The 18,712-nt window shown below is 31.6% G+C and overlaps 1 protein-coding gene across 1 annotated transcript in view; it reads left to right on the plus strand.

Annotated features, from left to right (window-relative positions):
• The window catches only part of LOC107448293 (no mechanoreceptor potential C), a 116,043-nt gene that overhangs the window by 94,415 nt on the left and 2,916 nt on the right, over positions 1-18,712 (plus strand). Inside the window, exons 25-28 of the mRNA XM_071182179.1 lie at positions 131-229; positions 3,865-3,972; positions 6,829-8,179; positions 9,388-9,525. Coding sequence (XP_071038280.1) covers positions 131-229; positions 3,865-3,972; positions 6,829-8,179; positions 9,388-9,525 — 1,696 coding nt within the window. The remainder of the gene's footprint in view (positions 1-130; positions 230-3,864; positions 3,973-6,828; positions 8,180-9,387; positions 9,526-18,712) is intronic.

Below are 18,712 nucleotides of genomic sequence, written 5' to 3' on the forward strand. Positions count from 1 at the left end.
ACTCATCTTATACCATACATTCACGATTTATTTATTTATTATTTTTTAAAAAAAATTTTTTATTTGAGTGCATGTATATATATGTACTCATAAATTGGGTGTTTTAGATATTATTGTTGTATATTTTCAGAATGGATGGACAGCACTGCACTACACGACGAGACACGGTTTCTTGGACGTGGTCCAATTGCTGGTCAACAGTGGAGCATCTCCCACTGCCGCCACCAGCGTAAGCACTCTTATCTTAATTTTCCATATTTTATTGACGTAAACATTGTGTATCTGATTTAAAATGAATAATCTTGATATTAAGTTCTATGTTTTATTAGGTATCTGAGTAGACATGCTGTACAAAGTTGCTGAATTTTTCAAAACAATTTCTGTTCTAATCATTCATTGAAAATTTAATAGCACACGACCCTGTAAAATTTGGATCTTAAAACTTCACGAATTTCTCTTCATTTTTGACGAAACCTTTTAAAATGTTAACTTTATACTTTCCTTTGACCTGGGACATGCTCCAAGCGAACATTTCGTTAAACTGTGGAATTTATTCCTTTCATTGTTATGTAGCTGTGAATGTTATTTGTTGTTTTTAATGACACTTGAACACAGCTCGCCAGCTATTGGCCTTGCGAATTAAGTCAGGAATGTGCTCCTTTCGTTTGGTAAGAGAGCACCACAAGGGTGAAAGAACGTCTCTTGGCTCAGAACCCTATTATAGAGGCCACTTCCTCAATTCAGACATAAGTTTGAAGGTGAAAGAAATTTTCTCAAGGACCGACCGCAGAACTGACTTACCAGCACGTATATTGCATATAATGAGTGGATCTTAGTGGAGTCGGGGATTAAAGTCCGGCCCTTTAGGACAGGAGTCCGATTCTCTAACCACTGGGCTACCACGGTAGAATACCTTCACTTTTTTGACGATACGAATTTCGTCTAAAACACTAAGTCCAATGCAACATTGACACAATTGATAAGAAATTACTATAAAAAGTGAATGAGCGAATCAGTTCACAGTCAGGAATCGCTTCTATCTAAAAAATCTAAATAAATGACATTTTAAAAATATAAAATTTTAATTATTTAGAAAATAAGCGGTTGGGAAAAATTTATTATCAATGTGACTAGGATTCACACACAAAATAAAAATACCTATACATATACAATAATACTTCGATATATCGAGTTCATCATATCACGAGAAGGGCTCAATTACCACAGGTTTGCAAGCCACCGTCAAAATTCTAATATTAAAGTTACAAAAATACAAAAGTGTTATACTTATAAAAAGGTGAACATTAACCCTATCGCTATTGCGACAATTTCCATTTAAGCAAATTTTTTTTACTGTTAAGTTTAAATTTTTTTACCGTTTAAGTGAACAACATTATACGAAGAAAAGACAAAATGAAAGACATTTTCATTCATTTCTGGTACCAATGGAACAGAAAAATAAAAAAGTGAACGTCATTTAATCTTTATTTTTCACTTTTTAGGTTTATCTTGTTATGTGTAGGTAACCACCTGCACATTTATCTCCCTTTTTACAAAAGAAAAATTCATCTGCTGTTAAGAATTCTGCCATATACTTAAAAGGAACGAGGGCCTTTTGTTGACCACATCACTACGATGCCCAACTATATCCTTTCTCGACACCCTAACTCTTGGAATTAGTTTTTAATGCTATCCGATGACGTCAAAAGCATGTGTACTACATTTGTACATTTGTATTTGCATATGTACTACATATGTACTATGTACTACATCTTTCAATAACTTCTAATACGATCTAATATCTGTAGGTTAAGACAGTCTTCTCTATAATGGAATTTTTAATCAAAAGAGTTGTTCAAAACAAAAAGAAAAGCGATAAATGGGTCGATTTCATCATTCAGTCATTTATAGTGTTGTTTTAACATTATGTGGATTTATTTATAACGACAAGCTCACTATAACGACAATTCTACTTGCTAATGCGATTCGTCGCTATAACGGACTTTTACTATAAGTTAAAAAGTATATCACAAGTAAAATAAAACACAAAAGTATTTACTCCATACTATAATTTTGTGTCATACAATCAATAATAAGGGTTTATTTTTGCGAAAAAAAAGCATATTATTTATTACCCATATCTGTTAAAGCGTTTCATCGAGAACGTCAATTAAATTAGGTCGATGACCATCTCACTAATTTTCAAGACGTAACTGTTGTTTATAAAATAATGCAATTCATATTAATTAATTGCTTCAGTTTGCAGCGATGTATTGCTATGCCGTTAGCACGCTAACACCAATCAATTTAAAGAATAGCGTTCATGTCGTTTATTTTTGATTCAAGTTATGTGAATTATACAATCCAATAACCGTGGATAAACAATGTAAAACGTGAACATCGATTTGAATTATTATTGAGAAAGAATTTAAAGGGTAACACCATTTAAATTGTCTGACGAAACTTAAAGGTGGTCACACGATCTTTAATTTCACAGGAAGAGCAAATTAAACACCATATATCGAGCGAAACCTTATACGTCTTCCTTCTCTGTCACGTTGTTTTTCTTTACTATTACTCAACTTGATAATGATTCGTCTGATTTTGATGATTTTTTTTCAATTAAATATTAGTTTAGTCCTATTACATGTATTATTTTTACTACGTTTTTATTCACTCACTTTCTAGTCTGAGAGGGTGAAATCTTGCGATCGAAATTTCGATCACTTTTTAAATAGATAGAACAGGGATTCCAAATTCATAGGCCACGGCCCGCAAGTGGGCAGTAATAAGCGTTGTATTGGATCGTAGACGCAGGTCGAAAGTCTAGGTCAAGATAAATCTATGGTCTAATACCAGTTTTTCGGAACGAGTCCCTAGTTCTGTGACACTAGTACATAGGACTAGTAATCAATCGTGCATTAATATGTCACTAGTAGTTCTAGAATTTATATGATGTGGCGCGTCTTAGCTTTAGTATCTTTTACTACATTTTTGCACATTAGTCACACGATTGTCAATATTTTTTTAATTTGTTCAGCAGTGGACCTTAAAGTTTTTTTTTATATAAAACTAAATTAATTACAGTTGAATCTTTGCTGAAACTCCATACTTGATGCAAATACGAGTTTAACTATTTGTTAACCTTCACAAGCAAGATTTATCATTAATCAAAATTTCGACTACTTAGTATTCAGAAATTTGAACTGGAGTTCTGCGACTTATGACCATTAAAGTTACATTTTTTTTTCTGACGAACTAGAATTACTTTCTCTTTTTTGGTTCATTTAAAATATTTATTTATTTTTTAATTTTATATTATTTTATTATTTTTTCTTCACTCTTGTGAAGATTTCTAAAAATTTGTATTACCGTTGATAGTTCATAGTTTTTAGTTTTGTCACACAAAGACAAAATTAAATATTTAAACACGTTTTAATCTACAAATAGTCAAATATAAACAAATATAGTTACATAAACATATTTATGTAACTATATTTATTTATAGTTACATAAACATATTTATGTAACTAAATTTATTTATGTATATATTTGTTTATGTATTTGTGAACATAACAAATATACACACATATAACACACAAATATTGCTGCTCATGTGTTACGTATGTTTGTGTTGTTATGTAACACACAAATATAAAAAATAATGTATATATTTGCAGGAAAACATATATATTATTATTTGTTTGTGTTATTTGTTTATGTAATAATACATAAACATATTTAAATATTTTTAATACAGAACTAAATTTTGTTTATTAAAATTAAGTATTTAAACCAACAATTTTTTTTGCTTAAATATTTATTTTGCGTTTGTTTAAATATGTCCTTTGTTTTTCGTTTCAGGATGGTAAAGTTCCATTGTGTCTCGCCGCAGCTGCTGGACATTATGACGTACTCAATTACCTTTTGAAAAAGGAACACGACACCCATACACTCATGTGTGACAGCAATGTGAGTTTCATTTGTTTGGAAATAGTTCACACGCATTTCTGTTACAAGAGGAAAAGCAACAAGAATATAATAGTTTCTACTACAATTCACCTTTTATCACCTTAAATCTGATTTTTTTTCTCTTTCATTTATACCTTTTCTTTAAAATAGTGAAAGTTTTGCCTGTATACATGTAGCACAGTGCGTCAAAGAAAAAAAAACACGCTTAATTAGTTTTGATTCTAATGATCGGATCTTCACTCAAGGACTCAATCTCAATGGTTCGAGGGGGTGACCTCAAATATGCTAATTAGTGCAGACGATATTTTAAATTTTGAAATCAGACACAAAAACGTACTTTCTCTGAATAAACTTATTTTTTTCAATGGAATCAAATTTCGGACCCCCAAAATGTAGGGGGTAGCCGCAATCTGGGAAATAGGGTTCGCATAATTTGGTCAGGAGAGCGATTCAAAGTTTAGACTCCTTAATATTAATTTTACTTTTTACATATTTCGCCATATTTCGAAAACTTTTTTAGCTGTTTGAAAAATTTGCACATACAATTATAAATTTTTTTTTATCCAAAGATAGTTCCATGCAAAAAAAAAAATTTAGTAAATATTTATTATTTTTTATTATTTCATTTAATAATAGTCAAAAAATATTTTAAATTGTAAGGTATAATTTTTTTCCATCATTTTTAAGTTTGTAATTTTACATGGCAAAATACAAAATTTCAGCGAAATCGGTCGAATAGTTCCTGAGAAATCGAATTTTTAAAAAGTGATATATTTAGAATTCGATGTCTGAGGAATTATTTAGCCGATTTCGCGCAAATTTTGTATCTTGAAATGTAAAATTACATACTTTAAAATGACATAAAAAATTGTCTACCTTACATTTCATAATTTTTTCGAATATATTAAATAAAATAATAAAAAGTAATAAATATCTACTAAAGCTTATTTTTTTACAGGGAATTTCCAATTGATAAGTTTTTCAAATAGCTTAAAAAGTTCTCGAACATTACGCAAAAAGTAAAATTAACTTTAAAGAGATCAAACGTTGAATAGCTCTCCGGACCAAACTATGAGAACCATATTTCTCAGATTGCGGCTGCCCCCTCTAATTTCGTAGATCAAAAATTTTAATCCGTTGAAAAAAAGGTGTGTTTATACAAAGAAAGTACATTTTTGTGCTTGATTTCGTAACTTAAAATTTCGTCTGTACTAATTAATAAGCCTATTTGAGGTTATTCTCTCGAGCCATTAAGATTGAGATATAGATCCGTTCATAGGATCAAAAGTTATTCAAGGTGATCCGTTTTTTTCTTCTTCTTTTGCTGTTATTTTTGGTGCACTGTACTAAAAATAATTAAACAATGAAGGCCATACGTCAAGTAGCTAATAGCTTGCGAATAATTAAAATGTGAATGCAACTTAATTTAATTTGAATTGAGTAAATATGGTTGTGTACTAATTGTAACTTCTATTAACATGAAAATTGGTATATTTTGATTCAAATATAGTACAATAGTATTTGTGATGTACTTTGATTTAAACATAATACAATAGTATAATAATATATATTGATGTATTTTGATTCAAACATAATAATATATATTGGTGAATTTTTATTCAAATTTCATACACTAATATAATAGTATAAATTGGTTTACTTTGATTCAAATATAATATAATCGTCTGATTTNATAAGACTCCCGGTTACAGTTAGAACAGCTAAACCTTAATACAGTCCTAATAATTCCATGGAAGATTGCAATAGGTAATGCAACAAATCATATTTATACATTAATATCAGAACAGGCATTTGCAAATTATTATTATTTCTTCGAATTAAATATATATATATATATAATAGCATATATTATATTTTTATTCAAACATAATTCAGCAATCTCATTTGGGGGAGACCGAGAAAGGGGTGTAAAGAAATTTGTACCAAATTTTTTATCCAAAGCCATAAAAATTGTATCTATCAAATTTTAGTTCAAAATAAAGGGATCTGCTTTATGTTCATATTTTTTTTAAATTACAAATATTTGATCAAAAACATCGTAGTTAAGAGATGTAATTATTAAAATTTTAATTATAAATATTATCCTAGAAAAAAAAATGGTTTGTATTATTTTCACCACTCAAAGAATAGAATAAAATATTTTACAGTTTCTAGTTTCTAAACATTAATATTTAGCATCAGTTATTTAGAACATCCCATTCGTTCTCTTTTAATGAAGATAGCATCCTATTACGTAACCATTAGCTCAAATTTTACACAAGTGTATTTTTTTGCTACTTACTATTTATAAATATAGTACTATTTACAAATATACTTAAAATAAAAAAATAATGAAGTATGAAATATTACAATGCAGAGAATGAGTTATGTCGTAATTATGTTGGAATATGTTGCAAAAACAGATTCTGTTGAAAAAAAGATTTTGTTACAGAAACAGAACAAAATATAATATCGAACATAAAAAAAGTAGCATACTATCCCTTCACATTGACTTCTGCTCCGGATTTTTTTTTAAGAAAAAGGAACTTAAAGTTTTCCCTCTTTCAAAGAAAATACAAACGTTTTTACTCCTCATAACCTATGACCGGTAAAACTAATTCGTAAAGCTTTCGTTCTAGTCTAGGGGCTCAACCCAAACTAGAACGATAGAACTAGCTCCACCTAAACTGGAATGTTGTTTTAGGGGCTCCACCCCTAAACTGGAACGTTGTTATACAACGTTGCATAAGATATTGTATAAGATTATTTGAAAGTTCATACTGTATCTGTTATCTGGATCTATAATTACTTCGTCGACACATTATTTTTATTGATATGCTATTTTTTTTTCTTCAGTTCTTGATTGACTTGATGGTATCAAGCAAAGCTCACGCCAACAAACCCGTTTTGGAGTTTGTGCTAGTATCCGCTGCACCCATAGAAACGGCAGCCAAAATGGCACGCAGCTATCAACTTCTATCCTTGAAAGAGAAAGACAGAGCTCGAGACTTAGAAGTGATGGCTATCTTCTGCGAAGCGATGGCCGCCGACCTCCTAGGCATCACAGCCATCTCATACAACACAGGCACGCTGTTACGGTCAGTGGACTCACAGAATCAACCATTCCTCGATGTACTCATTGAATTGCAACAGAAAGAGGTGGTGGCTCACCCTGCCGTCCAGAAATACCTCACCGACTTGTGGACAGGAAGTCTGCAGTGGGCATCATGGAAGATGTCCGCACTTTTCTTCTCCTTCCTAGCCTGTCCTCTTGTCTGGATCGCCTTTTCACTGCCCCTGGGACACAGGTTCACCAGCATTCCCATCATCAAATTCATGTCCTACCTCGTATCCCATATCTTTTTCATTGTCCTGCTCACGTTCACCATCGTTAACCCATGGCTACCCCTTTGGAAGTCCACTCATCTTATACCATACATTCACGAATGGCTACTTCTTTTATGGCTGATAGGACTTTGGGTATCGGACGCTACCAACCCAAAAGACAGGGAAGGCCTGGGTTTCATAAAAGTGATCATTATGACTGTGGGCTCAATGGGCATCATGACTCACGTGGTAGCCCTTGTTTTCTCCGACGATCATTCCATCCTCGTGTGCCTGTACATACGAAATCAGTTCCTCGCAGTCGCACTTCTGCTCTGCTTTGTCGAATTTCTGAACTTCTTAACATTCCACCACCTCTTCGGACCATGGACGGTTATCATCAGGGATCTCATAAAGGACCTGATGAGATTCTTAGCCATCTTGGGGATCTTCTTGGTGGGCTTCTCACTGCACTTGTGCGCCATCTACCAGCCAGTATTCCTTCCAAAAGGCGCTGACCAGCTCACCCTGGTCGTTTTCCAGTCTCCCATCGACACCTTCGAAATGCTCTTCTTCGCTCTCTTCGGTCTCGTAGAACCAGACTACATGCCACCCATGCACCTCAGTCCCGGATTCTCTAAAGGCATCATGAAAGTGGTGTTTGGTATCTACATGATGGTTACTGTCATTGTCCTCATTAATCTCCTCATTGCCATGATGTCTAATACCTACCAGAGAATCCAAGCACAGTCCGACACAGAATGGAAGTTCGGACGTGCCAAACTCATCAGGAATATGAACAAGACTTCACCTTCTCCTTCACCCATATGTCTCTTCACGCTCTTTGGAGAACTCTTCTACAGGTGTCCAAAGAAATGTCCAGGTAATCTTCCATTTTTCAACAGTTTGGGCAAAACTGCAATTAATTACGAGAAATCGTGATTACTAATCACCATATGATCAATTATTACTATGAGTTGTATTATTATAGCCAGGATTTGTGGTTACTAGAAACCATGTGTTCTATGATTACATAGAATCGTGATTATTAGAAACCATATGATCTAAGATTACAAGATATCATGCTTACTAGTAATCATATGATCGATTATTACAAGGAATCATGGTTACTAGTTACTTTGTGATCAATTGTTACAAGGAATCATAATAACTAGTAACTAGTATGATTCCAAGGTGTCATGAGTACGAGCAATCATATGATCTATGATTGCTAATTATCATGACTGCTAGAATAATATTATCCATTATTACAAGAAATCATGGTTACTAGTAACTATGTGATCAATTATTACAAGGAATAATGATTACTAGTAACTACTACGTGATCAATTATTACAAGGAATCATGATTACCAGCAACCATAAGATCAATGACTACAAGCAATCATGATGACTAGGAATCATAATATCTATTATTACAAGGAATCAAGGTTACTAGTAACTTTGTCATCTACGATTACAAGGAATCATAATTACTAGTAACCATTTTATCTATTTAAGGAATCGTGACTATTAGCAACAATTTTATCTATGATTACAAAGAATCAGGATTACAAAAGATCACCAGCCTACAGTTTTATGATTATTTCTGTTAGGATAGCACAAGTCTTAAAGTCCTAAACTATAATTGAGAAGGACCGGGGTTATGTCCCGATAAGTGGCTTAAAATCCACCCAACTTTATATCAATAGATACCAGCTTGATTTGCCTAGTGCACGTAGTTGAAAACATTGCCACCATAATCCCGCTCTCTGAAAAGTGTGAAACCTTAATCTCGATAATCTCCTTGGGCCAACAATTAATTGTTACAAGACTTCTTTATCATTCTTTTATATTTTACTTCTTTTATATAATTTACTTCTTTTATATAATTTACTTCTTTTATATAATTTACTTCTTTTAGTAGTAGAAAAACAAATCTAGCCACCCCCATCTTAGAGAACACGGCAGACTGTAGAATTGCTTGTTAAAGTTTTTCATTTTCTTAATTTTTTTAAAAATAATTATAGCATCTCTAAGAAATAGAATCTTTTATGACTTTTATAAGACCCATTTACTTTTTGTTTTGTAGGAATGTCGCGTAAACCACAGCTGCACCTACTGAAGTCAAAACGTGACGCTGCCATCCAAAGAGGCGATGTGCCTAAAATCATGCCAGCAGCCTGGAAAAGGAGAGTCACGCGCAGATCACAACAAATCATGCCTGTCGGTCAGTAATATCATCCTTTTTTCTTACTTATAGCGATGTGCAATAAAAAAGCACTTTTTGCTATCCAATAGTGCAGATAACTTATTCTAATTTTAGCTAAGTCGAAATGTTAGATTGGCAAAGATTCTTTTATTTTTTTTTTTACGCAGGTCACTGTCTGAAGTGCAACAAACTTTTGCAAACTTAAAGAATGAGAAATTATATGCTGCACATTTTAAAACTCATTGCGAGTCCGTAACAAATAAATGGAATCGTGTATGTGTCTTTATCAATTTCACATTTTTAGTTCTCAATTTCACATTTTCAGTTCTCAATTTCACATTTTTAGGCTAGTAATTGAGAAAAACTTTTCTAAAAACATTGAAACTTCCGTTTTAATATAAATATTTTTTTTCTTGTTTATTCATATTTTAATTTTCGATTGATGAAGGATCTCTTATCTTATTATAACATCTTGCATTTAAATACTAAAAGATATACTGTTACAGTTTAGTTTTTATTTAAAAAAAAGAACAATTGTTTACAAAAAACATAAATTTTAATGAATGACAAATTCCCTAAATCGCAAGCTTAAGAGATTTTAGTAAAATGATAATGATAAGTTATACATAGTTTGCGTTAGTTAAAAATTTCCTACATTTTGATCAATTTTCAAATTATTCATTCGTTTTTTTTTTCTTCCTTTAAGAAAATAATTCCAAAATCTTTTCGGAATTTTTTTTGCTGTAAATTTGGGATTTTTATAGATAAGTTTGAAGTTTTTATTGAACAACGGCGAACTTCAAATGCTCAATTTTTTCCAAAATCAGAAGATCAATTGAGTGAATACGTTGATAAAATTTGACCGTAATCACCACCCTTAAAGTATATTTTTAGAATACTTGTCAAAACTGGAGAAAAAAAAATGAATCAACTATAGGTCAGTAATTAATTTTCAAGCAAAGAGAAAAGGGTTATAGAAGCCTGATGTATCATTAACGAAGTAGGTAAGAATAAATACAAAACATAAACCTCTATATCATTATCGAAGGAAAAGTAGAGAAAAAGCGATTTTTCGAAACGCTTTCATACTCCATTACCTATCAAATCGGTTTTAACGTTTTCAATCTCGTATACCTCAAAATTGATTCGCTTACCTGTTTTACTAACACTTTTTTTCCTGACTTATATATTAATCTATTACCCCAAAAATGTACATTTTCTTATACTTATTCTCGTAGACAATTCTAAAAATAGATCTTAACCCCTTCCTTCTCGCTCCCGTGAAAATGACGGGTTGAGGTTCCGCCCTCTATTTCTCGCTCCCTTGATATTTCCGGGCTGGAGTGTTCAAATTTCTTTTGGCGGGAAAACATTTTATTTCTCATTTTACATACCAGATGGCAGTATCAGGATATTTTTAAGGTAATTGTAGATAGTTAGTTTACTTTAAACTAGATATCAGCACTAATCAAATACGTATATTTAAAAAAATATTAACTTTTACGACAGTTTTCCTGAAAATTAACCAATCGCTGAGGGGTTAATGGAGATTAGAGAATATCCTGTAGAGGTATATATTTTCATTTCAATGATCAACTTATCAAATTTAATAAAATTTATAACTACAACAAAGTTCCACCTGAAATCAATATTTTTGTATCATAAAATGTACTGATATTAATTGTTTATTTGCCTTTGTACACTTATTTTACTGGTTTACATTTAAATATAAATCTGAGATTGAAATATTTAATCATGAATTTTTTTTCCTCTTCCAAATCTAGAGGGTGACGGTTCAAGTGAGTGTATCTGGGGTCGAATTCCAAAGACCTCTTTTTAATGCACTAGGATTTAAAACACACCTCACAGTAGGAGTAAAAACACACAACTTACAGTTAGATTAAGAGCTCAACGCACTAGGAATAAAAACACAAATCGCAATAAACACTGTAACTCGCACTTGGATTTAAAACGTAATTTGCAATGAACACTTGGATCACAATAAAACTCACTTCAGGAATCTTTAACTCAAGTTGTGTTACGCTGTTCTATCTGAAATGAACTTTTTGAAGTGCAGTTTTTGAAAGATCCAAACGCATATTCATTGTAAAACCGAAATTAGTGAGTGCTATCAAAGAACTGAATAAGGCAGAACTTCAAACTCCAAAGCGTCCATATTTCTTAAAAAAAATGGAATTCGAGGCTATAAATAAATCAAATTGGGCGCAAACATAGAAATATATGTTTGTAAGGACAGCCAAACATTTGGTTGTACAATTTCAATTTTTTAACAATGAGTCACGGTGGCTTCAGAGGCAATCTACCTTTTCAGAGGCTATTGCACGTCCACCCTTAGGGCATTTGCGCAGTTCTTTTAAGCTTTTCTTTAAGCATTTTCTCTAACCGGTCCACACTGAAACAGATAACCACTCCAGAAGGGGGAAATTAAGATATTAGAGAGAAAAGAAGTTCATTCCTTGCGCGCAAATTTAAAACTAGTGAATTGGAGCCATGATGGCTCAGGGGATAGAGCAGGGATGGCGAACCAATGGCACGCGTGCCATTTATAGCACCTGACACAATATTTTGGGCACGTCACCGATCACATTTGTTATTACACTATGAATTGTTATTACACAAATGTTGTTACACTATGAAGCATATGTAACAATTAAATTAAAACACACAAAATAATAAACAATTATTAATAAAAAATGTACAATTAATGCTAAAAAAACAATTAATAACCATAAAAAACAAGCTAACAATAAATAACTAGCAAAAGAAATTAACAGTTCTGCTTAAACTAACATCTTACAACCTAATATAAGTTATTTGTCATCTAATCTGCTACTTTAAGTTGAATTACGCGTATAACTGAGACATAGCAAAATGTTTTTTTTTCCCAATGTAAATAAGGAGTTTTGAGTTGATAGTATTTAGTATTATTATTTTCCCAATAATTACGAAGTCAAAATTATTTGACCTCATCTATGACCTCATCTATGATTGGCACGTCTATGACCTCATTAAACAATTTTTTAGAAAAAATGGCACGTTGGTGTATAAAGGTTCGCCACCCCTGGGATAGAGCGTTCACCTTCCGAAGAGGTGAACTGGGTTCGAATCCCCGTGACGGTTGTTCGATACGAATTCCGCATCCGGTTTTTCCCGACCACAGTGCTGATGCAAAATATCCTCAGTGGTAGACGGATCATGGGTTAGAATTTACTTACCACCGGGGTAACCGTTGAAGGTTTCAGTGGTTTTCCACTGCTTGCAACTCAAATGCGAGTTATGTTCATTAAAAAGTCCTCCCCGAAGGCCAGTTGGTCCCAATATTCAATCTAAGAGTTCCCTCAAAATTGCAAAGCTGCGGAGTTGAATATTGATAGTCTAAAAACTCAGAATGGGGTCGGCTGTTCAACGACAATTATAAAAATAAAAAACCCTGCTATGCCCTCATTAAGCTGTTTAGAGAATCTATTTTGATGTTATGTTGCCTATTAATTATTTGACTTAAGCCTTCGAAACTACAAAGAATGAATACATCAATTATTTAAAGTTCATATCATATGGAACAGCACAATGTTATCTTGTACACGTTAAATCACTTTTAACTCACATTAGGATGTAGAAATCTTCAAAGTACTATGTAGTACATTTGAACTCACTTTAACATCTGAGCAATAAATAGTGCGCCCTAACTTACACTCACTCTTCATAATTTAACTACACAATCACTCACTTTTACTTCACAGTATTATTTAGTACACTTTAACTCACATCACTCTTATGTAGTACACTTGTAACACGTATCAGTATTATGTTGTAAATATATTGTGAATAAGAATGTAAGCAACTTGTATTCCATAGTATTATGTAATGCAATTTAACATTGACATAAAATATGCATAGTATTATGCAACGCACTTATCACAGTATAAAATGGTACACTTTTTTCAATTCCATATCATAAAGTAATGTAGTTCATGTTAACTCACTTTAATTTCCATTATACAGTATTAAATATTTTTTATCATCACCGATACTTCATTTCTTTGTATCATTATTATTACTTAATTTTTTTACAGTGTTGTATTAAATTTTTTCTCTCACCTTCATTCTACAGCATCATGTGATATGTTTTAACTCACTTTCATCCTACAGTGTTATTCGAGTACATTATTACTCATTTTCATTACACAACAATGTATGCATTTTCACTTTCTTTCATTATGTTAAACCTTTAGCTCACTATATTATGCAGCATTTATGATTTAACTCATCGTCATTTATCAGTGTTATATTATACATTTTCACTTACTATGTTATGTTGGCAACATATTATTTGCAACACTTTTAAAAATTTGTATTCCGCAGTATTATGTTATGCATTCTAAATCACTTTCCTTCCACTGTATGAAGTGGTAAATTTCATGCCTCCACTTGTATCATTGCTCACTCCACTATCGTAGAATCATTTAGTTCACGTTATCTCACTCTAACTTCAAACGTAGTATATTCATTCAAAGATTATATTCATAGTATTATGTGATACATTATTATTCATTTTCATTTTGAAGTATTGGATAGCACTTTTAACTCAATTCAGAATGAGCCAATGTACTTATTTATAACACTTTAATCAACATGTATATGTCACTTTGTACGTTACTTTGCAATACGTCACTTTGCAATACGTCTTCAAGACTAACTACAATGTGCCATACAAATGACACCGGCAGATTTCAGAGAACCGAATTTTACAATTAGTCAACGGCATCTCCAAGATATTGATTGTTACACTTTAACACTTTAATAAAGTTGCATATTATTAATAATTATGACAATTCCAGTTCACTATATAAAGTAGCACATTATTTGAACACTCCAAGTCCACTATAAAATGTAGCACATAATTATTCATTTTTACTACTTTTACAGACCACTATATTAAGTGGTAGCGCATTATTATTCAAATTCATACCACGTGAATTGTCTGAATCACCTTAGTTCATTTTAACTTTCGTTCATCAGTATTACTAAATACTTAAACAGTATTAGTTATCCATCAGCTTACGATATATCCAAGACATTGAATGTTATACTTAAACAATGTAATAAGATTGCACATTGATATTCACTACAACATTTCCAGTTCATTATATAAAGTAGCACATTATTTGAATACTCCCAGTCCACTATAAAATGTAGAACATAATTATTCATTTTTACACTTACAGATCACTGTATTAAGTGGTAGCACATTATTATTCAATTTCATACCGCGTGAATCACCTGGATCACCTAAATTCATTTTCACTTTCCTTCATCAGTATTACTAAATACTTAAACAGTATTAGTTATCCATCAGCTTACGATATATCCAAGATATTGAATGTTATATTTAAACATTTTAATAAGTTGCACATTATTATTCATTATAATATTTCCAGTCCACTATTTATCCAGTTCACTACCATTAAGATATTGTGGAAATTCGAGATGGTTCCAAATATGCATTTTCATGATGATTTAATAGGAATTATTGTTGCTTCTCAGGAATATACCATCAGAACAATTTTTTTTTTTAATGTTGAACCATCATAAATGCGTCCGAATCCCTACCTTGAGGTGATGGCGGTTCATGATCGTTCCAACATTTGATTTCTTAGAAAATATGATGGAAATTTCTGAGGGTTCAACATAGAAAAACCATTAAAACAAATTCTTATGTTGAACCATCATAAATCTGTCCGAATTCCTACAATGGAGTAATGGTGCTTCATGATCGTTCCAACATTTGATTTCTAAGAAACTATGATTTAAATTTCTGATGGTTCAACATGAACGAACCATTAAAGCAAGTTGCTATTCTTATGTTGGACAATCATAAATCTGTCCGAATTCCTACCTTGAGGTGATGGCGGTTCATGATCGTTCCAACATTTGATTTCTAAGAAAATATGATTTAAATTTCTGATGGTTCAACATGAACGAACCATTAAAGCAAGTTGCTATTCTTAAACAGGGATCTAGTTCCCACCCAAGCAACAACATCTCCTTCAGGAGCTCCAAAAATACGCTTTTAAAAGCATTAATTAGTCCTTTCTTCTAGCTAAATCTTATTAAAAAAAAGGATGTAATTCCCCTTGGCATCTCCGGTGAGTCTTTTCCGGCCTCTGGCGGGCGTATTTTTCCATTTCTGAGTGATTAGGCGATGATGAAATCCGATGTTCCATTGATCTAGGCTTAGAGTATCAAGCCGCCATATTAACGTGTCATCCACTGCAAGTGGATTCCATCGCAATTTTCAACAACTAATATTTTTTTATCGTCTTCATTTCCGGCTCAAAACACTTCATTGCATCCGCCCATGCGATTATCTTTCCTATTTTATAAAGTTTTAACTTTCCGGCGGCCTGGTACTCTCATAATCAGTATCTTTTTAAAATATGTCACGCATAGGTATAGGCTCTCGCTATGTTGAAGTTTGTCATTTGTAAACGCTGACTTTGTACACTTTAAATAATATCTTATCGTTGGTATTTTAGTCTAATTTTTTTATATGTCTTTCCCCCAACTGTTTTTGATCGATCGCCATTATAAATTTTAAAATCACATCACTTTTCAATGTTAACTGATGTTCCATTCCCCATTGCGACAATCAAAACAAATTTCATGAATATAATTACAGTTAAATGCTTCTCATCACGCCTTTTCCATCATTTCTTTATTAATTAATTTTTTAGTATCTTTTAATCTTCTCGATAGATATACCAAATTTTTGTTGTCACATTCCAATATCAAAGTCAGTGTTGACAATGTCATTAGTTTTTGTTTCTTATTCTACATATGTTCTTTCAAAGCTTTTTAGTATCATCTTACATATGTTAGGGCATTATTATTCTTCATTATGTTTTACTTGTGTACCATTAAAGTTTCATTTTGCATCTCTGTATATTTTTAATCTAAGAAAATATGATTTAAATTTCTGATGGTTCTACATAAACAAACCATCAAAACAAATTCTTATGTTGGACCATCATAAATCTTTCCAAATTCTTACATTGGGGTGATGGTTACTTATGTTGGTTACCATCAAAGAAATTCTTACATTGGGGTGATGGTTACTTATGTTGGTTACCATCAAAGATTGTGTTGGTCCATCAATGGAAAACCTTCAAAAATTTTGACTTTGGTATATCGCACATTGTTTGAACGCTTCAAGTCCGCTATACAATGTAGCACATTATTATTTATTTTGACATTTACAGACCACTATATACAGTGGTATCGCATAATTGTTCACTTTCATACCACGTGAATCATCTGGATAGCCTTAGTTCATTTTAACTTTCGTTCAACGGTATTAGTTAATACTTATTCCGGATTTTATTTCCTAGTTATAGCGTGTTAAAATTTTCATCACTTTAATTATACATTTAACATTTTATGTATGTATAATGCTGTTTTATATCGTTCCGTGATAGCATTTGTAAATATTTTTAATATTTTTGAAATATTTTTTAACTTTTTAACTTAAATCCATTTAGTGAATGTATATATAAAAAATGAAATTGAATCGATGAGTCCGAAAACAAGTAATCTCCATAAGAAATACACTACAGATTACCTGTTTCCGAACTCATCGATTCAATTTTATGATCGATTATATTTTATTTATTTCCCAGTGGCCAAGAACTACGAAGTATATTACAAAGTGTTTTCGCTGTAACGATATAATAGTTCAGCATTTTCAAAACTTGAAAATTAAAAGTCATAACAATTCAAAACAGTTTTACCATATATAGTACAGTTAAATTATAATTACTTGTATTGCTAAAAAACTGGTATTTTTTAAGTAAATTAATTGTGTTCGCATACCTCTTTCAATTTTGTGCATGATTTCGTAATGTTCATCATTACCGATTTATTGATTATTTAGTTTTATTTCAATCCGCAAGAAGAAGAAAAAGAGTATTCAGATAATAACAATATTAATAGAAACTATTTGCAACGCAACTAGGATTAGAAAAAAAAATTAAATTTATTACGAGGACATTGTGTTTGAGACAGAATCTAATGTGACAAAAACAAAAAAAAAGCTATTAGAAGTTATTTAAGTGTTATTTTTTCTTGTCGTTTTTAATTATTGATACTTAAAAAAATATAAATTCCGCCTTAATATGTGAAAGCTGCTGTTTCAAGTTTTTCATTTTTACCATTTTTTCTTCTCCGTGCGCCTATGCGTTCGATGCCGAGCGAGTGATTTTCTAGGATTGTTTATTGACTATTAGTCACCAAATCACTTGTCCGGTTCTTCCACCCAGCTAATATCACTTAGCTGGTTCTTCCATTGAGTAGCTTTGGAAATAATAGATTTAGCAATATCAATGAATGTTATATATTTAAATAAGACTAAAATAAGAGCTTTCCCGAGAAATCTCATTAAAAAAAATCTCACTTAGCCGGTTCTTCCACTTATCTCTTCATTTTATAAAGTGTATTAGCTGTAACGGTATAATAGTTTGATATTTTTAAAACTATAAGTCTTCAAATTTGAAACAATAATAGTATGCAAATTGTAATGCTATATGATGTTACATTGCTGATAAATAGCACTTTATTATATAAAAGGTTATGAGTAGTTTATATTATTTATATACGTATCATTCATTAAATTACGGATAAAATCTTTAGCTATTGAATTTTCACTGATCTGCCGGTAACAATATTTGTCTTATTATTTAAAATGATGATGTGGTACAATATATAATGAATGATTTAATGTAATGCAATTTAATTTAATGTAATGATTTAATGTTTTTCAAAAGGTGAGTATGCACAATGTTACTTTTCCCGCGTGTATTGCTATTTTCCTTCGCAAAGTACGCAGCTAATGTATTTGATAATTGTGTTATTTTACGATAATCTAGCACGAATTTCAATAGTTTTTTTGTTATTTTGGTAGTGGAATTAAGAATGTAAATCTGCCATTTATGAACTCCTGGGTGTGCATACTGTTCGAAAAAAAAACGAAATAAAATTTCTTATATAAGACGTATATAAAGTATATGAGTATATATACGATAAGTATATTGGTATTCACCTATATACTTATCGTATATATACTCATATATCTACTTTTATACATAATGTATCACACTTATTGTTAAGAATTGCCACGAGGCGGCGCTCA

The sequence above is a fragment of the Parasteatoda tepidariorum genome, chromosome 6, assembly GCF_043381705.1.
Source record: "Parasteatoda tepidariorum isolate YZ-2023 chromosome 6, CAS_Ptep_4.0, whole genome shotgun sequence".
Lineage (NCBI taxonomy): Eukaryota > Metazoa > Arthropoda > Arachnida > Araneae > Theridiidae > Parasteatoda > Parasteatoda tepidariorum.